Source organism: Podarcis tiliguerta (genome assembly GCF_965153285.1).
Source record: "Podarcis tiliguerta genome assembly, chromosome: 6".
In the NCBI taxonomy this organism is placed as follows: Eukaryota; Metazoa; Chordata; class Lepidosauria; order Squamata; family Lacertidae; genus Podarcis; species Podarcis tiliguerta.
Window position 1 is genome coordinate 79,486,840 of NC_139539.1, and position 25,359 is coordinate 79,512,198.

The following is a 25,359-nucleotide window of genomic DNA, read 5'->3' on the forward strand; positions in this document are numbered from 1 at the left end:
AGTTGCTCAACTGCTTGGAAATAAACTCCTTTGATTTACTTCTGAACGCAAGAGGGGCAACTAATGTGCATTATTGAGAATAAGCTTGCGTGTACGTTCATAGGCTGTGTGGGCTGAAAACAGAAAGGAAGTTTTCCATCCTGGAAGTGGGAGCTGGGTTGCCATATGTCTTCTTTTTCCAGGACTCGTCCTCCTTTCCATGAGTCGTCATAGTGATCCATAGTTTTAAAGTAGAAGTCAGCAAATGTGTCCTCTTTTTTGCTCTTCAGAATACGACAACCCCTTCCTCCCCTTGCAGACTGCTTGTATGTTTAACAGCTGCAACAAGAGGTAAAAATTCAACAGGCAAGATTAGACCCCTCCACATCAGCTGTGCCTGTTAAATGTGTTTCATCAAAGGAGCTGTGAAAAGCACAGGAGCCCTGCCAGGGGCAGAAATATGGCAACTTGTCCAAGAAAGAAGGGACAGGTGGACAGAGAGAAGAGGCTTTCTAACTTGCTGGATATCTAAATAGCAAACAATTTTTATTTTTTGGGAGAATTATTTTTCAAATCATAGAAGTGTTGGCTCATAGTCCAACTAACTCCCTGTCATGCATGAATCTTTCACCAACGTGGGGCTCACTACCCTGAGACTGAGTTAACCAACAAGAAATATTGGGGAGAATCTGCAGCCACGAACAATATGTTCTTAGCACACACTTCCTATTTATTGTGTGTGTGTGTGTGCGCGCATGTGCATGTGCATGTGTGTGTATATGTATGTATGTGTGTGTGTGTGTGTGTGTGTATATATATATATATATATATATATATAAAAACTCACACCCAGTCCTCCCCTCCAGCTTCAGACTGGGTGGCTCCCACGGGGACAGGTGGAAGGAGCCTCTTCCACCCTTCCAGAGGGAAATTATCAGGCCCAGGAAAACAAGGCCGGGCGCAAGCAGCGATTCGAACCCAGATCTCGCGCGCCGTGGACTGTGTCCCTTGACGTGGACGGTTGCCAACTTCCCTCCACCTCCCTCCAAAAAAAAGGGGGCTGTTCAGCAGAGTCGGCGGCGAGTCCTCCGGCTCCTGCGCTGTTAAAAGCGCAACTTTCTGGTTCCCGCGGGCCGGGCAGGCGGTGGCCGAAAAAGGCCCGCAGGAGCGCGCGCGCCCTGCGTCAGTTGGCAACCTCCCTCAGTCGCTGCATTACTGCTACTACTACTACTACGGCGAGAAGCGGCGGCGGCGGTGGTTCCTGCGGCTTCTCCTTCCCTCACGCCAGGCCAGGGCAGCCTCAGCCCCTGGAAGCGTCTCTCGTCCGGGCTTCCTGCTTCCCGCCAGGTGCCGGCCAAGCCGCGACAGGAACTGGGAGAGAGACGCCTCTGAGGGGAGAGAGAGGGAGGCGCCGCTGCCGCCGCCGCTGCTCTGGCTGCCGACGAAGCGAGCGAGAGGCCGCCGGCGGCCACCTTCGGCCCGGACGCCCCCGGGAGCCTGGCCCGGCCTCCGCCCCGGGGCCTAGAGCGAGCGAGAGAGCGCCGAGCAGGGAGGAGGGCCGAGGAGACCCTCGCGCCCCTTTTCCCGCCTCCTCCTCCGCCCAGGCCGGGCCGGCGCCCGCCTCGCGTCTCCTCCGCGCCGGGGGTGGTGGTGCTGCCGCCCTCCTCCTCCGAGGCGCCCCCGAGATGCGACCATGGACTGCCGGATCAAGTGAGTGGACGCGGCGGGGAGGGCGAGGCGCCGAGGCCAGGAGGGAGGAGGGGGAGGGAGGGAGGAGGAAGGGGGTCGCGGCTACTGGAGCCACTGCTGAGGGGACGCCGGGGGAGGCGTCGGCGTGGGGCTAGGCCGCGAAGCCTTCTCCCCTCGCTCGCCCCACACCTCAGCCCCACTGCCAGCAGGGGAGAGAGGCGCCGCGGAGGAAAGACCTTCGCCCCCCTCCGCGGGTCAGGGTCAGCAGCCACCCGCGCAAGCTCCCATACCTGGATGGCGCAAAGACCACCTGCACGCCCTCCATCTCCCCGCATCCCGTCATATTCATTTGTATATTTATAATTGCACCGATATACCTACCATCAAGGAGCTCAAGGTGGTGCACCTAGTTCTACCCCCCCCCCTACAGTTCATCCTCACAAGACCCTGCGAGGAAGGTTAGAGGCTAAGTAAGAGATGGTGAGGGACTGTGGGTAGTTAAACCACAGAGCCTAGGGCTTGCCAATCAGAAGGTCAGCAGTTCGAATCCCCGCGACGGGGTGAGCTCCCGTTGTGTCAACCTAGCAGTTCGAAAGCATGTCAAAAGTGCAAGTAGATAAATAGGTACCGCTCTGGCGGGAAGGTAACCGGCATTTCCGTGCACTGCTCTGGTTCGCCAGAAGCGGCTTAGTCATGTTGGCCACTGTACGCCGGCTCCCTCGGCCAATAAAGCGAGATGAGTGCTGCAACCCCAGAGTCGTCCTCGACTGGACCTACTGGTCAGGGGTCCCTTTACCTTTAAGAGATGGTGACCGGCCCAAGGTCACCCAAATGACCTGCTGAGTTGGGGAGATTCGAACCCTGATCCCCACCTCCCCCCAGTCTCCTCCTCCTCCTGGGTCCTTTTAAATAGCAGCTTGATCTCTGCACAGTTCACCAGGTGACAGTGCTGTGAAAAGCGTCTCCCCATGACTTTCCGGAACTAAGCAGTTGCTAAAGGTACAAGAGCAGGCTAGGGTGGAGGATGTTTTGAAGTTGGCAACTCTACTGCCAGCCAGCATGGGGGACCCCTCCTTCAGCATCTCCAATGCACATTTTCAGCCTCCTTATGAACATCTGGCACACAGACTCCTATACCTTACTGGAGGAGTCCTCCTCCTCTCTTCTACCTCCCTCCCCGACTGTCAGCCACATATTTGACAGGAACTGGGTGCTGCTTTAATTTCTGCGAAGATCATCATGCCTTTCCCTGAAGCCTGCACGTGGTTGGGTGAATATGCATGGCATATCGTGGGGACACTGCAACCTGTCAAAACATTCATACTAGAGTCTATGAAATATTGGTTTCGTATTGGGGGGGCCCTGCAGTGGTACGGGGACCCCTCCCCAATTGCAATAGAGTGCATTTTAGGGTTGTGGGGTATTAGTTTGGTAAAGAAATTCCGGTGACTAGTCCAGAAGTGAACAGAAGATGCCAAAGTATTCCTAGATGTTCCTTTGCACAGAATTCCTTTGTTTACTGTTTTGACATTGAATTGTAAGCCAATATACATTTTGACTGCATTAGCCAATTCTAAAGCAGATATATTTGCAAAGTGAATGATTGGGCTTTTGCCTCGTATTTGCAGTTAAAGCCTTGACCTTGTGAGACTTGCTGAACTTTAGGTTCCGAGTAGTTTTAAAGTGATAAGAAGTTTAACCTCCACTTTAACAAAGTGACAGTAATCTATTTATGATGAACCGTTTGGAATAGACCTGAAAGCCTGTCTGACATTTATTGCTCTGGGCTGACACTTTAAAATATGGTGTGAAGGACAAATAAACTTGAAAGGCCTTCTTGTGGAAGCAAATTTGTAGATATGCACAGCAGGAAGCACAAAAAATTACTACTATCATTTCAGAGACTGAATTGATGAGATACTTATCTAGTTCCTGAGACAAGAAGTTGTGGTTACAGTTAGAGGACCCGTTATCATATAAAGTTTCTTTTTTAGTCATTGTGGGTACCTCTGCTGTTAGAAGCAGAATGAACTGCCCAAGTTTTATTGCAGCTGTTTTAGGAGAGATCCAAATTAGACACTCAAATAAGGCTACAGTCCTATGCATACTTTCCTGGGAGCAAGCTCCATTGAATGCATTGGGACTTATTTCTGAGTAAACATGCAGAGGATTGTATGGCAAATCTTATTTTGTATGTGGATAGGCATGGTAGTATTAATTCCTCACCCGAAATTGAAGTTAGGTATATGTGTGTTGGAATTTTCAGGGCACTAAGGACTAAGAAGGTGGGCGCTTTTACCTTCTGTGAATTTTGGCTCAGGATGTACAGTACAATATTGTAGTAAAAAGAAGAAAGGAAGTGTGTGAGAGAAATGGCTCACAGTCACAGTCACAACCATATTGTTCAATTTAGCTTGCATTTTAGATCACACAAATTAAAATGATCTCTATGCATCCTTTTGGGTGTGTTGTCCCATTCTTCAATTGACCTTCTTGAGTGCAGCATCTACATCTTCAGTTGCTTCTACTACATCTGCTTTGACTTATGTACTTACTATTCAGTCACATGATCAAGAGAAGATGACTTCTGACTCTATATTTACCTGTTTTGTTCATCAGGGGCTACAAGGGCATGGTAACATATGTTATTTGAGAATCTATTATTACTTTTTTTAAAAAAAATATCTTTTTATTTCTGACAATTTAAATTACAAATACAGAAAGAACATAAACATTAAAACAAAATTAGTACATTCTTTAATATGAACTTCTAGTTTGCTCATAGCTCCTCAGGTGTCATTCTGACATTTTTACCATTATCACTTAGAACCTAGCAAAATTATATCATAATTGGTATGTGTGTTAATATTTCAATTTCAGTTCAAATTTCCAACTGATACCTGATTACCCCCCAAAATTAATTACAAAAAACAAAATGGAGAAAAGGAAAAAACCTCCAAAGGGTTTCAAAGACAAACCCTATTAAAACCATAAAGTTCCAAGGGATACCTCTGCTCTATAGATTGGAATCCAATAAGGAAGCAGATCAGCACAAGATTACGTGGCTCAGTTCTTGTTATGATGAATTAAAGAGTTCCTCTGTCTGACCCAAGATGGCAAACAAATCTTCCATTTCTCTATGGGGCCTAACTTGCTTGAGAAGGTTCTTTTTTTTTTTTTTAAGTGGTTCAAAAAAGGCAGTGGTGAAATGGACAAAATTCTTCCTACCTGAAGAGCGACTCTCCTTCCTTCAGTCTAAGGTTCTGGATTCTGGTCTCTTGGTTTAAACAAACATTTCTTCATTAGTGAAGCTGCAGTGTAACTCTTGTTCTCTTGCATTGGTTATTTTGGGTGGTGGTTTTGTGCTAATCCCCCCTCCAATGCACAACCCTCTAGTGACTTTTATTCCTCTTGTAACTTCAGAGGAAACTTCTTTTTCTCTCTTCATCTACATGCTGTTCCTGTTCCTGAAATAATTACTGCTTGCTTGTATACTGGTTTCTCTGTTGTTATTAGTCGTGCTGAGCCCAGCATTCTTCTTGAAGAGGTTACGTGCATATGAAGTAAACTGCATTTGATAAGCACTTTTTAGCCAATAATCTCTGAAGTAATCATTTAGAATCCTGGCATTATCCCAAGTTTGCAAATAGCACATAGTTAATTCCCAGACCAATAAACTGGTTTGTGTAACTAGGATTGTTAAGTGAACACCAGACTGGCCCAAGGTCATGCAGTGAGATTGGGTTCATGGCTGAGTGAGGATTTCAACCCAGTTTTCTCTAGTCCAGATCTGTCTGCTTGGTACATTACACCGACTCCCAAAACATTTACATGACATTAGAAGGAAATACTGGTACTGTCATAAGAACTTGGGAAGGAGTTAGCATGGGAAGCAATCACTCCATGCTATTTTTTCAGAGCAATATTCACAACATGAAACCAACTCTGAAGCAGTTTAATCCTGAATGCTTTATTTATTTATACGGTTTCATTTATTTATAGCCCACCCTTCCACACATGGCCCCAGGGTGGGCTACATAAAATATCACCATTTCAAAACAATATGCAATTAATGAAAGTTTAAAACCACAAAACTAAATCAAGTTACAAGAGCAGCAAAATAGCAGTGCAACAATGTGGCGAGAGGAAAACCATCCACTCATCCAAAAAAAACTGGCTAAAGAGGTATCTATACACTGATGGCCCTTGTGTGGGAGAATGGTCCACAATCTGATGGCTTTAAATAAGGAGTGGTTTTCAGCCACTGAGCTCTCAGTTCTTTTTTCAAAAACAAGACATTCTTTGACTTTAAAAGTTTGATTTTTATTTCAGCATTTTAATATGAGCTGGCTGAGGTACAGGACTGTGTGGAAACATGCTAACAAGTTAACAGATAACACATTTTTGTATATGTTGCCCCCCTAAAATTAGTAATCTCATTTTTGTAGTTGGTTTTTTTTGCTCACTATTGTGAGAAAAGTAATCATTTTCCTCAGAACATAAAAGCAAATGTTACTTCTGATTTGTGACAGGGTATCTGAGTCATTGCATTTGTCAGCCTCCGTGTGGATTCACATGACTATTTTTCCCCAACATGAGCCCTCCTTCCATCATCCAGTGGTCAGATCCACGTGAAAACAGATTGTGTATTACTTGAACACCACCTGTCCTGCAAGATTGAAAATTGTTTGTTGGACATGAATCTTGATGCAATTATGTGTGTATCTCATCATGGATTGATAGAGAGGAATATCTTTGTGATATGAGGAGGAGAACAATTTAAAGTCAACATGCAGTTGAATGTTAACCAAAAGCAGTGATAATACCCTTGTAATCTGATAGTTTGCATTCTTGTGATGCATGCATAACTAATTAAATGTTTTGTTTTTACTTCCAGGGAAAAACCAGAGAGTACTTTTGATTTGGTGCTACAGGTAAAATGCCAGGCTTCTGAAAATGAAGGTAATATACTTTCGCCATTTGTATTCATCCATATAAATCAAAGGTGCAAAATATATGTTCAGGTTATTTATTTCACATATCTTTTTAAATGTAGGCAATATATCGAAAGACATATGCTTAATTATTGCTTAAATTGGTTTTTTTATGACACTAGATTTTCAATAATAGGAAAATTAATTACAGCTTACTATGTTACATGTGTTTTATTTACCCCTATTATTGTTAGTTGCGACAAATATAATATTTAATTGGAGACATGCAGCTTACTTTAAGTTCATGCTTTAGCTTTTCTGACCTTTTTCAATTTGCACATTCTAATGAATTTAATAAGTTGTGTTTAGCAGTATGTATAATTAGAATGTTTTAAGCAGGTGATTTTCTCTTTGGCTATGCCCCTGTAAGTAGCCATGCTATTTCAGGACTGTACCATTTAAGGATCTAGGTAGGGAGCCATGTCTTAGCTTCTGGCATGCAGAATCATATAATTTGCTTGTGAAGAGTTAGCGTGTATGGGAGAGGCTGCTGGCTAGTGCTGATTTTCTACTTGGAAGGAATTTTTCTTGAAGGAAAGTCGTCACATTTGCTATCTTCCCTGCATCTTGAAATGGTACCATCCTGAGAGTGCTGTGTCATGTGATTTTTCTTTCCTAACTGTGTAAATCAGTTCTTTTTCTTTGTTTGGTTCTTTCATTAGGCTTGGGGCACTGGGATGGCCTATTCCTTCCTTATGAATGACACCTCTGCAACTTAGGTTGTGAACAAACCTGTTAGGACTAAATTACTTGAGGCAGCAGATACTAGACTTTTTAGATAATACAAACATGAGAAAAATATACACAATGTCTTGTTTCTAGCATGTCTGTGACAAATAAAATGAGATGAAATGAAGGTGCATGTTTCAAAAAGGAAACAGCATCGTTTCTACTGTTGGCTGTTGGTGGCTACCTCTGGTCCACTCTGTATGAAAGGTACAGGAATAACATGCTTAAACAGCCTCTTCAGAAATATGCTATGTGGTTTGTCTTCGTTTATGCGACCACAAACTTTGAAAGTTTTTCTAGTGTTCTAGTGTTTTCTAGTATGCCAAAGCAGAAGTGTTTTTGTGCCTTTATGCGGAGCTTTTGAAATGGTATGAACAGCACTGAGGTCTCTAGTCACTGAGCAATAGCAATGATCAGTTGTTGAAAATACTGCCATATAAGAAATTGCCAAGATTTGTCATTTCCAACACTTGTTGTTTGCAATATTATGGGCTGCTTCTATACCGAATCTCAGCTGTTTTGTCTATGCTGGGGATCTGTTTTGCGAGTTTCACCAAGGTATTGTTGCCCTGTGGGTTGCTTTGTCTTTGGACTGCATCATTGTTCAGGTTATCATAGGCTGAACTTATTTGTGTCATCGACTTGTCCCATTCCCTGATCTGCTGTGTGCAACGCCATTTCATGGTTCCTGTTGGATTGCATGTCTTTCCAACACTACATTTTGCTTTCATTCTTTGCATGTGTTTCTGTTTCCTTACTTAAAGTTCGTTCTTTGGTCCTCCATTCAGTTCCTCCTATACTTGACTCCTGATTCTATTCTCATTCTTGGTTAAAACAAACAATTTTCTGATCATGAGACTTTTTTGTGTGCAGCCCAGTACTTTGTCCTTCTCATATTAGATCTCTTATAAAGCATCTAGACATGTCTCAGCTTTTCTTTGTTTTTGTGTAGTCACTTTTTTTTGGATAATTCAGTTCTTCTTTTCTAGAATAATCACACTTGGCACTATGTGTGTTTTATTTTTGTCCTTCATGCTTCTTGAATGAATGGGACTGCTCTTGAAAACAGTCTGGAAACTTCTATTGATCCAAAATGGTGCAGTAGGATTATTAACAGGCACTTTGCTTGGACTGTATCGTGCAAGAGTTGCTATACTTTTGCTGGCTGGTTGGCCTGTCATCTGTGTGTGTGGCTTTTGTGGTGAACTCCATGTGCATATGTGTGTAAAACTGCTGGACTCAGAATATATTGTTTGAGTTGGCAACCCCATATTATTCTGCTTGTTGCCAGTTAATTTTCAAGCGAAATTCAAAGGGCCAGAGCTGACCTTTTAGATTCCTCAATGGCTTGGGCCTTTATAAAAGGCCTTCTATATAAACTCCTACCACACTGGGCTGGTTTGACTGCAGTGCTAAGCAATAGTTTAGTGTTAATGGAATGAGTCTGAATGAACTGTGGGTTTGTTCATTTGCTCCTCTGATATGGCCATGAAGAGCAGATTGAAAGCTTCTGCTTCTGCTTTTAAACTAATCAGAGTTCCCTATTAGCCTGAACTTGTGAAACTCTGATTACTTCAAACTCTTGTTAGTGAACAAGTTACACTAGATCCTGGCTTGTTTGAGTTAACCACAGTGCAAATTAACCACAGGTCCTTTGGCTTTGGAAGAAATAGTGAAATTGTATTTCGTTAAAAATGGAAGCAAAAGCTTTTGTTCTTCTTGTGTCCACACTAGAAGGGGGAGTCTGTAAGCCAGAGGCTTCTCCAGATGTAGTCGTGTAGCTTTTAAGCATTATGTACCATTAAGACCATTTAAGTGGTTGCCAGGTACATTCTTTATCTGAGCTCACAATGGCATTCTCTAGGAGTGGGGTTTCTTCGGTAGCTGTTTTGTGTGATACACTTCTTCATGAAGACTGCAGGTTGACCTCCATAAAGGTTGTTCGGAAGGACACCCAAGGCCTGTTTTGGCAGGGTAAAATTACTATGTTTGGTTTTTATTCAGTCCTGTCGTTTATCGTTTTAGTGACTTTCATTGGGATAGATGCAAAGTTTACCTTCCTCTGATGGAATAAGGAAATCATTGGATCAAACTCATTCTGGTTTTGGGACTAATAGTTCAGACTTCTTGATAATTCATTGTTGCAAGCTTTCTTTCAGGGCACTATGACTGGAAAGTGGGCTGTAACTGGGTGGGGAGGGGAAGGTGGAAAATATTCTTGAGCCAAGCCTTCTCAAGAGCAATATCCTTGTCCGTTTTCTTTGAATTTCATACCTGCCTTAGCTTCTGATCTGGTTACCATTTCTTTAATTTTTTTGTTAAAGTTTAACTTCCCTCACATGCTCCTGCAGCTGCCACCTTAGTTATGATTTGGGTCAGAGAGACGGATGCTTTTAGATGTCTCTTTTGTATGTGTTCCTCTGCCTTCCCCTTTTCATTTTGCCCTTTGTGTCTAGGTTGCTCTTTCATATGGTGAGAGTTGGGTAGTTACACTCTGCACTTTGGAAATAATCGCTGTATGAATTAGATTTTCATGCCAGCCTTCCAGGCCACATCCTAGTCGATGTATTTTTAAATGAGAGGATTTGCTGGCAATAACAAGTAAACACTTTTTGAAAAGTCTTAATTATTTTCTTACAGGTGTAAGGTTCCACCCTGTATTACTTATTATCACTTCTGTCTCTGTTATATTTAATTTAGTTTGGTCTCAGGGCAGAGTCCTATCATAGCCTGTCAATTGTTGGTAGCACAGTATAATGAGGACACAGCATTATACTGGGAATACTATGAATTCATCTGACTGTTAAGGCACAGTATGTGTAAATAATATTTTCAGCTTTGCAAGAGATTAGTTTGGTCATTTTTCTATCTTGAATTCACAAATTCAGCACATGCCTATTTCCTAAATAGGACCCTTTCGTGGTCAATATCACAGAATTGTAGGATTTGAAGGAACTTAATGATAATCTGAGCCATAGAGGAAAATTCACTTCCAAATAATTGTGAGCTTCATCTTGTGTCCCAGATCTTCAGCTGCATCCATTTTACTACCATTCCCTCCCATCTTTGGATTTAATTCTGAATCAAATAAATTTTTTAAAGGACCTGGTCTTTTTCAAATGACAAGTAAAACAGTGCCCTGCCTAGGGCTTCATCCATATGATAGAGTCATTTATTAAACTTTATTCCAGGATCACAGGAAACAGCTCTTAAAAATGTAGTTCCACTGCCACATATCAATGGTGGGTAGGGTCAGAGGCAAAAGTGGGCAGAGCACCTCAGGTGAATTTTACTTCTGTACAGTAGGCTGCTTTCTACATGCACTCACAAATTCCTATCTGTGTTCCACCAAGGCAAGGAAGAAGCATGGTCACAGTTCAAGAACACAGAACTGGTGGGAGATGTGGCCTGGGAAGAGTCTCAAGGGCCAGACAGACAGGCCTGGAGGGTTGCATTTGGCCCCCCAGGACTGATGTTCCACATCCCTCCGCTAACAGGGCCCCTAATGTTGTATAGGAAGGCATAGCTATGTACATTTGGTGAAGGTGGGGGGCTTTCTGTTTGAGGTTGTGTGTTTAAAACCATAACCCTTTTATTTCCCCCCACTTTCTAAACATTTTCCCCTACTCTGTCTTGATACTGATAATAGTCCTTCCTCTCACTAGCATTTTCTACCTTCCACTTAAATTAATAAATTTAACATAAAATGTAGTGAATTATACAGTTACTTGGTCTGTTGCAGGTCTAGCCTTAAATAGATTTTCATGCTAGGATAATCTTTTGAATATGTCATACTTAGAAATGAGACCCATTCACCCTCTGTGCCTGCACCCTTTTCTTCTTTATGAAAGAGATTTGTATTTTAAATGGGCTTTCTTCTTTGCATCCCATCTGCTCACTGTGCTTGATCTTGCTGTGAAGTTGGGGTTGAGTTTATGACATCACAGTCATAAGTGTTGCTGTAGAAATATCAGAAGCAGAAAATTATGGTCTCCCTGCAAAGACTGAGCAACAGGAAAGACTGGGCTAGGAGGCAAAAAGACCTTAATATGACCTATACAGTTATTGGATTTTTGTTGAAAAATGTCCACTGGTGGAAATTTTCTAAATCTTTCTGTATTTCTTAAAAACCCTTTTGCTGAAGTATTTTTTTAAAATAGTGTAATGCTGGCTTGTTATCTTATAATTAATATGTATCTTCTGATAGGAGTCAGTTTATTCACATTAACACTTCTCTAGTTTGCAGTTGATGGAAAGGTTGTGTTGTGTTACTTCTTATATGTAATATTTGGGCATCAATGACAATTTCTCCTCATCATTCTCCCTCCTACCTCTGATTACTGTTGCCTTCCCTCATCCAAAACCTTGCTTTGTGACTTCCTTCTCCCCCTGCCCGGCTGTCTGGTATGAGGCAGGTGTTCACATATGATAGGGCCTTTTTAGTAACTGAATCTGGGGTTTGGAACTCCAGTTCCCAGGAAGCCTGTTTAGCTTTGTTGCTCCTTGGTTTTTTGGCATATTGTGATTATGCTGTTATTTCGGGGGGGGGGGGGGCTTTGGGGATTATGCCAAGCTTGCCTTGATGCTGAAAAATAAAATATATTTTCTGAGCTTCCTAGGAACTTTTGTATTAGCTTTTTAATATTATAAGCTGCCTTGGATCTTGAAGTGAGGTAAAATAGACTACAAGAATTCCTCAAAAAAGAAAACACGAGACTCTTCAAGCCAATTGCAGCTCACCAACTGTGTGTTGTAGGTGGCCACTTGCTTGACATGCCATCCTCACTCTCCTTTCAGAGAACTTTTCATTTTCAGTTGGTGGGCTGTTGTATGTGGCTGCTGAGGTTGGTAGAAGCAGGTTGAAAAATATAGTTTGAGCAGACAACATTACATTTTAAAAAATATATATTGTAAAATCATGTGGAGGCCTTAAGAAAGCAGAAATCCTAGTGTGTTATCACTAATATTAAGATTTGTCAGTTTCACGTTGACAGCTTCTTCCACTTTTGTTGTGTGATTGAGGAAGAAAGATGCTTTTCTACGTAACAAAATGACACTAGTCTTTGCTGGACCAGAAAGGAACCTGGTGCTTACTGTTTAAGCCCACAGTGGGTGGGCATCACTTTTGGGTGGAGAGCAACTTCCCTGATGGTTTGGTTGCTAACCAAAACATTTGTTTCCTTCTCAGTGAGGTTTTCCAGCTCATATTGCAATTCAGTCTAATATTAGGAACATAGGAAGCTGTCTTATACAGAGTCAGACCATTTGTCCATCTAGCTCAGGATTTGCCAAACTTGGATCTCCAGCTGGTTTTTGACTACAACTCCCATCATCCCTAGCTGTCAGGAATGATGGGAATTGTAGTCTAAAAACAGCTGGAGACCCACATTTGGGAAACCCTGATCTAACACATTATTATCTACTCTCCATGGTCTCAGGCTTTTCTACCCCTACCTAGAGATTCTGGGTATTGAACATTGGATCTTTTGCACACCAAGCAAATGCTCTGCCACTGAGCTACAACCCTTCCCCAGAACTGGAAATATTGCTGGACAAATCTAACTTTGCAAGGCATACTACTGGTTACATTTCAATTTGTGTTGAGTCTTCACAGACATCCTGGCCAAAGCATTTCAGGCCACACCTGCAGGATGCTGCTGATAACTGCTTGCAAGTTGACAGCCCTTGGCTTTGTGGCTAGTGCAGGTGAACATACAAAGGCATCAAGCAGATGGTTCTGCCCTATATATCTTGCTGAAAAAAGTATGTGGTATCCAAGAACAAGTAAAAGGAGACAAGTGCTTGGCAATTGCTGCTGAGCAACTGCTGGCTTCTTGTTAAGCTCAAGCTTTTGATTCAAACATGTCTGAACCTTCATTTGAACTTTACTGTTATTTAGTGGACTGTACATTGTAAGGGATGAATGGATGCGTTCAAAGCAAAATTCAGTGGAAACCTAGTCATATATGTGTGCTTCAGCACCAGGGACCCAGGTTCCAGGAGTGTGCATTGCCATGGCACAAGTATAGTCTTGAGTCTGGCAAATGGGGAAGACTGTTTGACTCTGTTCCACTTGCTAGGCAGCCTTCTGGCCCAGTCTGTATGAGAACAGATGCCATAAAAGAATGACTGGCATCCTATATAGCAGCCTTTTCTCTTCAGCATAGTGCCAGTCACCACCCCTGCACTGACATGGTGGGAAAGAGATATGGTCTCAGTGCTGGTACAGGGTGCATTGCACCCCATGAGAAATTGCACTGATGCTGTGCTTCAGAAGGCAGGATGTTAGCCAAGCCCTGCTGCAAGGAACGGCTTCCTGCCCAACAGCTGTTGAGTGGAGTAGTGCAGCATTAGAGAGAACTCACAAAGTCCTTTTAAAACATTTTAAAACTTTACTTCTGGACCTTTACCTTGAACCTTCTTCATTTGGTGGCTATAGAAGGGATTCTACTCAGGGGAGTCCCTCTGCCTCAGAGCACCACAAACCCAGAGACGCTGGGAAAGACACACAGGGAAGACCTGCCTCTCACCTCTGAGCACGGTAGCACAGCAGCAGCAGGGGCCCCACACGCCTTTTTCAAGCCAGCAAGAACCAGAGTCCTGCTCCTTCATAATCTATAGGGAAAATTCTCTTTGGGCTCCAGGGAGGGTCTCCTCACGAGCCATGAGGACTTTCCAGTATTGTGATGCTGACGTTTGTAAGCAGAGGGGAAGACTGAGAAAGGCTTTATGGTGACTTAAAAAGTATCCAGGATTCAGGAACGGAAGTCACATTTGGGTTTGCGCTGCTAAGTTGCGTCAAACAGAGATAGGCAGTGAGCAGTCGATGGGTCACATTTTGCAATCTGCAGCCCTTTGTTGAAATACTGGGAATTGTGCTCCTGTTTGGAGGGTGTTTTATTAGCAGGAATAACGACTGTGTTAATCAGTTACCCTTCAAACTACTTAAGATGTAGAGGCCTCTGCAATCAATTATATATCTGAAAATGAATTCTTAGGCATCCAGACCTGAAAGTGAGGGAGATGTGTGTCAAATGATTTGCATGTTGTTGTGTGAGGGCCAGCTGGGATAGTACAGTGGTACCTCGGGTTACATACGCTTCAGGTTACGGACTCCGCTAACCCAGAAATAGTACCTCAGGTTAAGAACTTTGCTTCAGGATGAGAACAGAAATCGTGTTTCAGCGGTGTGGCGGCAGCAGGAGGCCCCATTAGCTAAAGTAGTGCTTCGGGTTAAGAACAGTTTCAGGTTAAGTACAGACCTCCGGAATGAATTAAGTACTTAACCCGAGGTACCACTGTATTGATTGCTAATTTCATTTAATAGGCTTGAAGAGTGTAATTTAGTAACTTTGGTGGGCTACTTTTGAAAAATCATCTTATGCTCTTAGAATTTTCCATTAAGTCTCAGAACAATAGTGTTAGCATGTTATTTTCCCTAAATGGTAACATTATGTTTCAAGTAGAATTTAGGTTGTTTGCATGCTGATACCTGGATGTACATTGTGGTTGTATGTTAATCTGTTCATTAGATAAACTTTTGATATCCTTGTAGGAGGTAGTCAACTAAGTTTTACTCAGAGTAGACCTGTTGAAAATAATGGCCCTAACTTGGTCATGTTCATTAATTTCAGTGAGTCTGATTAAAACATAGTTGAACACCACCCTATATCTGTAGTGTAGGCAACTTAATGCTAAATTAGGGATCGTTTACTGTATATGGATTTGGTTCTCGGAATAGAAATGACGGGGGGGGGGATGGTATAAATAATGAAGGAAATTTGATTATCCCCTTTGTGTTTTAAATTTAGTTGTACATCTTTGTTCTCCTTTGAGCAAACAGGAAGTTGTATGTGATCATCTCAACCACGTTTGCCTTAAATAGACAAATAATGCCACAGTGTTGTCATAACAGTTGTGTGCTAAAGGCTCACTGAAACCACATTTCAGTTACAGAAGCTGATGTTTTAAATTTGTACATCTGATTCTGGACAATAACACCAGCTGTTAAAAGGAGATAACCTTATTTATTTAAATAATTTATAAACTGCCCACCACTCAAGAATATTGTGGTGGTATACCTGAAAGAAACAGAAATAAAATACAAAATTAGACCAAAGTATGTTAATTCACTTTGAAAAACCAGCATGAACATTATGCTACCATGTAAAAGCCTGGTTGAATAAAAAAGCCTGAAGGAGATGCCTAAAATAACAAATTGTTGATTTGATTACAAATTCCAGGGAGGAGTACATTGCAAAGTGCACTAAAAGTTCTGGGCCTACCTAGTACTTGTTAAAATAACATTTTGGGCATGTAGCAGAAGAGTTCAAGCAGGGTTGCATGAAGAGGTGAACTTCCATGCAAACAGGTTCTAGTCTGGTTAGGGCTTTGTATATCAGCAGTAAAAACCTCAAACTCTTTCCAGTAGGTAATTGGCAGCCAGTGAAGATAATTTAATGTACTGTTACATACTGGTGGTAGGTTGCTCCTAACAGCAGCTTAGCCACAGCATTCTGCACCAGCTGCAGCTTCTAGACCGGCCTTAATGGCAACCCCACACAGAGCACAGTGGTACCTCGGGTTACGAACTTAATTCGTTCTGGAGGTTTGTTCTTAACCTGAAACATTTCTTAACCTGAGGTACCACTTTCGCTAATGGGGCCTCCCGCTGCCGCCGTGCGTTTTCTGTTCTCATCCTGGGGCAAAGTTTGCAAGCCGAGGTACCACTTCCGGGTTAGTGGAGTTTGTAACCCGAAGTGTTTGTAACCTGAAGCGTTTGTAGCCCAAGGTACCACTGTAATTCAACCTCGAGGTTACCAATGCATGGATCACCGTGGCCAAACTGTTGCTATCCAAGAATTATTATAGTTGCCAATACTGATAGAAGGTGCTCCAAGACACTGAGGCTATTTGGACTAGTGACAAAGATGAATCCAGGAATATCCCCAACCAACACATGATCCTCGTGTGTGTGTGTGTGTGTGTGTGTGTGTGTTTCTCCCCAACCCTGTTTAGAACAGGCAATCAACTTATCTACCAGACCTAGGAACCACTCACCCACAGGGCCTCCATCTTGCCAGAATTCAGCTTCAGTCTACTGGCCCTCATCCAGTCCACCACTGCATATCGGGACTGGTTTAAGACTTACACAACCTTTATGACTGACACACATACATACAGATGCAGAATATGTACACACAAGGCAACAGCCTACAAATTTGTTTTCAGACGGCAACCCCCTTTCTTTTCCCCAAGCTGTATAATCAGAAAAAAAGTTTTGAAGTATCAATTTATTTTTGACAAGTAGAATACCACCCCTTCCAGTAATTCTGAAATAAGGTAGAAAGAGGGATAAAAGCCAGAAAAAAATAGGTGGAAATGAAGGAACAAACTCTGATGAGATGAAAGAATGAGACAGTTTTCGGAGGCTCTGGGAGCCACATAAAATGAGGTTGGGGGCTGCAAGCAGACTACCTGCGCTTTGTCCAGCCATCACACTCTCAGTTTCTGGGTCAAGCATTCTCAAACTTTGTTACTAAAGTGACAATTGCAATAATTAGTGACCTGATTCTGATCATTTATTCATTCTCACCATGATCCTGTGAGATGCATATTAAACTGAATGATAGTGAGTAGCCCAAGGTAACCCAAAATATCTTCCTAGCTGAGTAAGGATTTTTTTTTTTAAATGCAAAAGTAAGTCCTGCTGATATCAAAAGACTCCCTTGCATACAAAGACTTGGTCCAAAGTGCTATTTTAGGTGCATCCAAGGGCATAGGCTTGCCTAGGGTTTTTTTTTTATTACTTTGAACAGCAAGCCACCATGTCATATCACAAACTGCCTTTTAACTCTCAGCTTCAAAAGTGGCTTGTGAGTTGGCATTGTTTACAAATTCAAAACCCCATTGGGCACACAAAGCTAGTTGTATGGTTCTTTGGGTCCTGGCTTTGTTCTTCTGGATATAGGAGCTGGACAAACCATTCAGCTAGCTGAAGATCTGTAGTTTTTTGCACAAACATGAAAAGCTCCTCTTTGCATGTGGTTTGCTGTGGTTTCAAATATGTCTCTTGGGACAATTGTGGCCTAAATGTGCCTTTAAGAAGAGAGGTGTTTTCTGAGCTGTTTTGGGTGGGGTGTAGTTTCTTGACATTTTTTCCTCTTCTCTTTCTGTTCCCATTATCTACTTATGTCTTCACCTTACTTAATGATTCTTGGCCCTTTGGGAAAACCCACCTCACACTTTAAGAACATTGATTTTAGCCACAGACGTATTTTCTTTGTAAAAAAATGTGTGTTTTAAATGTCATCTTCTTTTTAAAAGTGTTTTATCACATTACAAGCATGATAAATGACAAAAAGTCAGCCTCTTATAATGTTAGAACACTATAGTATTGTGGTGTAATTTAACAGATTCTTTGTTGAAAACTAATTATATCATATTTAGAGGATGTCTTGAACCAGTGTTTTTCAAGAGACATGCTCTCTTCAAATAGCGATTATAATGGGGACTTACAAACACAGGAATAGAAAAGATTAGATATTTTATGTTCCTATGGGGGTTTGAAGAGGAGGAGAGTTATTAGGGTCTTCACAGTATAACTTGGAAATTGTGTGCTCAGTGACTATGATTACTACTGTGTAATCTGTCGGTGGGTGGGTGGGTGGGTGAAGGAGAGAGATTGCTACTGTCTTGTTCCCTTATCTCTTGTCTGCAAAGAATTTTCTGCAGCACTCTTCACCACTGCTGGCAAGATATTTGGTATGCATATCATGGAAGAGATAGGAGAAGCAGGTCAAGGAAACTTTATTATTGTGACCCTCCCCCATTCCTAACCTTTTAGAAGTAGGGAGGGCTGACCCAGTTCTTAAAGACCTGGGAGATGCAGGGTGGAAGGGAGTGTGGGGAGTTTGGTATCACCTTGCCAGTTCGGACCAAAAAATGTAGAGCAGGCTGTCTGATAGGACGTTGATGAAGATGAATTTAGTGTGGTCTGGTATCTGTTTCTGTAGAATTCCTCATGTTAGTGAAAACAGAAAGAAAAGAGGTCAGCTATAAACAACACACAGAAGGCTTTGTAAACCTTGATTCCCAAATGTTACAAGCTTGGCTTGTTCTCTTTTGCACACATCATTTCTGCAGAAAGCAGCAGCCCAGTCAGTGTGCTATTGCTGATTTTATTTCAGGCCCAGAAGACTGCTTTGATCCAAACACAGCACTGCCCAACTATAGTGTAGGGAGGAGATTCCAGCTCCTTTCAGCCACATGCTCTTTTTGTTGTTAAAAATAGTCTCCCCCCCATCTTGTAGCTTATATTTGAACAGGTTGGCATATGAAAAAGCAAATGTGGCTTCTGGCATAGCACCTCATTTCTTCCTGAGGTGACCACCTCTGATGATTTTGCTTTATATGTTTTTTTAAACCATTCAGAACTAGAACTGGCATACTTCTGGTGTCCTCCGTTATAATGGCAAAAGTGTGTGGGGTTGGGGTGAAGCCCATGTTTGTGATAAGCTAGGCAAAGTCATTGATACCAGAGAGCTGAATTGAAGCTAGTGCACTGCATTTCTTCAAATGAAATGTGTTGGTCAGAATTCAAAGGGCTCTTCGACAGAACTTCTCATGACATCCTTTCCGCAACATCTGTCTTGTGATGCTTATGAATCAGGGATGGCTTGCTGGATCATGGGGTAGGGAGAAAGGCACCCAGGACTCCTCCCGCATGTGAAGTCTGGGCACACAATTCTTTGGCTCATAGCTATCAACTTTGATTCATATTCTACAACACATTGTTTTCATAAGAGGATCTTTTTCCTAATTGCTTTCAAGTTTGCGTGCTCTGTATTTTGCTAAAGAGCAATATATGTCTTGCTCTGCCTGTATTGTGTCCTCCCACACCTTGAAGAGGATGGAATGCTGTGTCTCCTCTCTGATTCACTGCAACATTACTTTAATGCTATGGTAAGGATCTGGTTTTAAAGGGACGCGGGTGGTGCTGTGTGTTAAACCACAGAGCCTAGGGCTTGCCGATCAGACTGTTGGCGGTTCGAATCCCCATGACGGGGTGAGCTCCCATTGCTTGGTCCCTGGTCCTGCCAACCTAGCAGTTCGAAAGCATGCAGTGCAAGTAGATAAATAGGTACCGCTCGGGCACGAAGGTAAATGACATTTACGTGCACTGCTCTGGTTCACCAGAAGCAGCTTAGTCATGCTAGCCACATGACCCGGAAGCTGTATGCTGGTTCCCTCGGCCAGTAAAGCAAGATGAGTGCTGCAACCCCAGAGTCGTCTGCAACTGGACCTAAGGGTCATGGGTCCCTTTACCTAAGTATCTGGTTGGGACAGGTGTTTTGGTTATGTAAATCCAGTAAACCCAATTGTAATTTATTGTAAAATAGGTTCTTTTCTCCATTGTTCCATTGTCCACTGCTAGCACTGTGAATGCCAACAGCTTGCCTATAATGCTTCCCACTGAGGAATTCAAATGTAAGGCTTTGTTGTTTGGACAGATACTTCTTATGACTGCATGACCCAACACAAGCCCTGACCTTACTCTGGTGTTGCAGGAACGCTAACAGGAATGCACGCAGATATGCTGGTGCAGACGTCTAAGATCAGACTGCAGTAAGACCACAATTTATGCAGGACAGATTGTACCTAAAGCCAAAATCGTGTATAGTCAAAACCCATTGGGTTCAATGGCGAGTGCGATTTCCAAGGCCGTTTTTACCGCACTCCCACTACCTTTCTAACTTTTCTTTTAAAAATATCATGCACATAAATATAAATACATAAGTTGCAGACATAAATATAAATACATAAGTTGCAGACATAAATATAAATACATAAGTTGCAGACTTCCTGTGTAGTTCATTGAATACAACAAAGTTAACATTTGCCAGTCTACAACCATTTCTTCTGGGTGCTACACAAGTTGGCGGAGCATGTATAAGCATGCTGCGCCCCATCACACCCCGCCCCGTCCCACCCCCATTCTGTTCCACCCTACCCCATTCCACCCTTTTTATTATGTGTTTTGTGACTTTTTCAGTCACTTCCTAGTTCAGCACACATGTGTAATTGTGTGTCTTTTGGACACATGTTAATTGGTTGTTGCCTTTATTAGCTGAAATGTTGTGAGCTTAAATCTAAAAAAGAGTAATGATAAAACTAGGCACTGATTGTATGGCAAATATGTAGGGTTGTATTCAAGTAAGTTTTAGTCAGGCCCATTGAAATTCATGAACATAGCTGAGGTAAGACCACTAATTTCAGTGGGTCTAATATTGAGTAATACGTAGTTGAATTCTACCTGTAATCTGCTGTAGTTCTTTATTTTTCTCAATTTTTTTTTGCTTTTTAAGTTAGAACACTAAATAGGTGAGATACTTATTTTCAAAGCTACTATCTGCAGGCTATTCTGATAGTTACATGATTATTAATTTGCTGGAAGTGTGGATCCAGATATATATTGGCTTGCTTAATTCCAGTGAACATGTTTGCGTGAAAAGGAGCAAAAGTGATGAGCAATGCTCAAAATAATTTATAGAAAATTCTAGCACAGTGTAACAGGGTAGCCAGAAAATTTCCCTGTGTAGCAGTGCTAGAATTAATTTAACAACTGTAGGACTTATTCAGAAGAGAAGGGAGGGGGGAATCCAGCAGTTATTTCTGAATGGAACACAAAACGACTTCCCACTGTGAATGCACTCTTTGAGAAACAAGGATATGCTTTGAGCTATCTTTATTTAGACTACTGATGAGGGCAGTTTTCCTTTCCATAGAATGTTTGTGTCTTGATGGTGTTCAAGGAAATTATTTTTACAAGCTAGGAAATCACTTTGTATCTTGCAGTGTTATTTGGCGGCAGCATCCTTAAAGGAAATCCAGTGTTTTCCCCTTGACTATAAAAGGTTACATAGGAAGGCTTAAAATGGTAGGTCTTAAGATATTGTGGCTAGTGCTTGGGGGTCACGGTCAGGATTTCACCAGCTGATTTGCTAGCAGAGGCAGGGGCCCTATCAGAGCTGATCCATATGCAGTGGCCCAAAATGTGGTAGGAGTTGAGCCAGGAAGCCCAAGTCAGGGAAGAAGTCTGGTGTTGGAGCCATGAGCAAAGCAGGAATTGGCACAGAGAAGCAATGCAGAAATTGTGTCCAAGGCCAGAAATGAAGACAGAAGAGCAGTTCCAATGACCTTCTAAGGTGGATGTGGCCAGTCCAAGGCCTGAAGGCATTTAGCCCTTCAGTTCTGTGGCTTCTACTTGGCCACATGTGAGAGCACTTGGTCACACCTACAAGCCTACTTGTTTAATGCTTGTATACGTGTAAGGCTGAACACATGTGTGTTGGGGGAGAGCCAAGGCATGTTTCCCCTTAGATTTTAAGAGGAAAAAAGTGCGTCTTATGGAGCGAAAAATACAGTAGTTCATGAGAACTTCAGGGATCTTGTTCCCACAAGTGATTTTTCTTAGTATTGTGTGCATGTGTGTGTGGTATTGTTTTTATTTCTTACTATGTTACATATTTTTGTGTTTTTATATTGTAAACTGCCCTGTGATTCTCAGATGAACGACGCCTTAGAAAAATGAATGAATGAATTAATGTCTAGTTTGTTCAACATAATTTTGTCAATACAAATCTTAGCATAGATTGAGTTATCTCTACTGACTTTGCCTCTCGTCATTAGAACTTACTTCCAAAACCAATGAAGTTTCCTAAGCATGCTATAGTTGCTCATTTACTTGCCATGTAAAGGGGTCAACAAGGAATTTAAATGTGTTATTGCATAAGAAACTCATTTCAGCAGAGCAGAAGTTACAGAAGATACAGGTGAGTAAGCTTTTAAAAATAGAAACTTAGATCCTTCCGATTTAATAACACCCTGTGCAATTAAATGCAGAATGTTGTTATTAATGTTTAGGTGCCTTGCCCTCCCATAGAGATGCATGAGCAACACTGTGCTGAAGTGTTAATCTTACATTTCCTTCCTGAGTCACTCGTTTCCACGAAAGTGCTGTTCAGCTTGGGGATGAGAAGACAGTAAAAAAATGCATCTTGCAGGAGATAATGGCTACTTCTTTCAGTCACACAAGTTTTGGGGCTGTGGTTTAAGTATAGGATTGTGCCAGTGATAAAGCTCAGAGAGCACACTCACGGATTCAGCTCAAGAGAAACTTAGGTTGCAGTCCTCTGGTGCATTTACCTGGCAGTAAACTCATCTGAATGTACTAGTAGAACTGACTTGGTAGAGGATTGTGTTGCTTGTCATGGTTCTGATTGTACCCACTTCTTGAACAGTATACAGTGGTGCCTCGCAAGACAAAATTAATTCGTTCTGCGAGTTTTTTCGTCTTGTGAATTTTGCGTCTTGCGAAGCACGGTTTCCCATAGGAAATGCATTGACGGTTTCCCATAGGAATGTATTGATGGTTTTAAGAAAAAGGCGCAAGACGTTTTCGTCTTGCGAAGCAAGCGCATAGGGAAATTCGTCTTGCGAAGCAACTCAAAAAACAAAAAACTCTTTCGTCTTGCGAGTTTTTCGTCTTGCGAGGCATTTGTCTTGCGAGGTACCACTGTACCCAACTCTGGGTTTTTTCTCCCTTTCAGGCCAGCTAAAGAAAGGGAGGGTTTTTTTTCCATCTTGTTAAGCTCTTACTTCCTTGCTTCCTGTTTGATGTGCATGGGGACGTGGCTGCTGCCGCATGCATCCCCCTCCCCCAGCGGGATAGAGGCCACTGCCACTGCTGGGGGGGGGAACAGAGTGCAGAAGTTGAACAGCACCCTCTATGTCCTGACCACCCCCCAGCACATGAGTGTCTGCTCATCAGCAGTGGGAACTGGGTGAGCATGGAGGGCATTCTCTCCCAGCCCCCGCCACTGATGTACCGGCACACATATGCCAGGCGGGGCACAGAGGGTGAAGAGCATGCTCCATACTCTATCCCTGCCCAAGCACCAGTGGGGCGTGGAGGGTGCTCTTTACCCTCCATTCCCACACACACCCACTTAGCGCCTGCCTACTGATGGGTGAGTGCTTGAGCGCCAGGTGCATGGGGGAGCCTTGCTTGTGCCCCCCAGGATTCTGCACCCGGGGCAGTCTTCCTGTCCTCCCCATGCTATACCCCTGGGTCCAAGCAGTCATCCCCTTGCTCAGCTCCTTTCCCAGGGACAACCTGCTGTTCAGTGCTAAATCAGAGTAAACATTAATTGCCTTTTGCTCCAATTTAGCACTAAATAGTGCTAAACCTCCTGACAAAATCAGTGCAAACAAACCAGAATGCTCAATGCACAGATCACCTGTAAGTGACCAATGTTTTGTCAAACCTGAAAATAGCAAAAACCTGGGAGGAGGAAGTTGAGGTAATAGCAAACAATTTTAGAATAGTAACTAGGACTGGAATTGGGGTGTGTGACTTTGGGATAGGTTTCTGTATTTTAATTACTCACCTACCTTGTTTCAAATACTTTGATATTTTAGCTTTTTAATCTTTGAAATCCTAACCTGGATATTTTTAGTGCTACATGGAAATGCTGTTCTATGCTTTTTCTTGGTAGTTTGGTTTGTGCTGACATAGCCTTCTGAACAGCTATCCATATGAGCTGGAAGGTCACTCATGACAAACCCTGTATAGAGGGTCTTGCTGCTTCTAGCCATGGTGGGTAGGAGACTTTTAAGGCCACAAGAGAAGTAGTGAGCCATGCATGTGGTTATCCAAGTACTGGCCTACATTTAAATGGCAGCACTAAGCAGGCTATCCATGCATCTTTTCATTTATATGTTAGTCTTACATCCTGCTTCTGTGGAAATTGTAGTCCCTTCCCACCTGCAATAGATGAGCACTAGTCCTAGCTCTTCTTCTTGCTGCAGCTAACAGAATCTTCTCTTCTCACTTTGTTAAACTATTTATGTTCCCTTTTAACTAGGCTATCTCTGTCTGGGAGGGGTTGCAGTTTGGCGCATCAGGCATACTTGGTATTTGGTGGTTACATAACACTGTGTGTGCCATGGGCCTCCCGTGACAAAGCTGGATTAGTCAGTGTCTCAGCACTGCAGACTGGATCTTTCATGGGGAGTGCAATTCCATCCCATCCCATCCAGGCTGAACATCACTATCCTGGTTAGACAAATGACCAGCTGTTTGCCTTGCCTGGACTGAGCTTGAATTTGTTTATCGCCATCCAGTTCATTACTGATCCTAAGCACCAAATTTAGCACAGATTTGAAGCATGTGCCTCATGACCACTGCTCATGAAAACTATGCATGGATGGATGGTGCAGTTGTTAGTGCTGTTGCTGTCTCTAACATCCACAGGAAGTCAGAATACAGCCTAGGTGGTGTGGTGCTCTCTGCTCAACCAGGAGCCGAATGCATGTAAAGTTGTGTACAGCACAGGCTTTATTCTGGCCTTCAGCTAAACATGTGAGGGTTGGGAGCAAGGCCAGTGTGCACAGCTCTGTCTTTTCTCTCTCCCTCCCTCTCCCTCCCTCCACACACACACACTCGGTCACCAGCTCTCTACAGGTGATCAGTTGAGAACTGTGGCAATAGTGATCTTTTTCTCCCACCGTGCTAGGTGAGGAAAGACAGAAAAAACAAAACAAAAAAACTCAGAGGACAGGTTTCAGTTCCACCTACAATTGGCATGTAGCCCCAACAGAAAACTCCCAAGAAAAATATGACCTTTGACAGAGAAGAGTTTCCTAGCTCCCTCTGATTAACGTGTTTCTTAAATAATTGTTAAGGTGATGGGAATGGAATGGTAGATTGAACAGAAAGGGTGCTATGATGTGTTGTGCCTCTTCCAAAAGTGTGGGAGGAGTGTTTAAGGACAATATCAAACATGTTGAAGACTAGGCATGCAGTAAGAATGGCCAAATATTTCTGACACACATTGTATAATGAAGCTGATAACTAGCTCTCATAAAATTATCTGTTGATAGTAGTGTAGTAAATGTGTGAACA

The 25,359-nt window shown here is 42.6% G+C and overlaps 1 protein-coding gene across 3 annotated transcripts in view; it reads left to right on the plus strand.

Annotated features, from left to right (window-relative positions):
* The first annotated feature begins 634 nt into the window (after positions 1 to 634).
* DENND1B (DENN domain containing 1B) overlaps positions 635 to 25,359 on the plus strand; it is a 168,586-nt gene continuing 143,861 nt past the window's right edge. For 2 of the 3 annotated variants that reach the window (XM_083445296.1, XM_083445295.1), the window contains exons 1-3: positions 635 to 687; positions 852 to 1,689; positions 6,566 to 6,630. In XM_083445296.1, coding sequence (XP_083301422.1) covers positions 1,673 to 1,689; positions 6,566 to 6,630 — 82 coding nt within the window. In that variant the 5' untranslated portion in view covers positions 635 to 687; positions 852 to 1,672. The remainder of the gene's footprint in view (positions 688 to 851; positions 1,690 to 6,565; positions 6,631 to 25,359) is intronic. The other variant, XM_083445294.1, reaches the window with a different exon arrangement.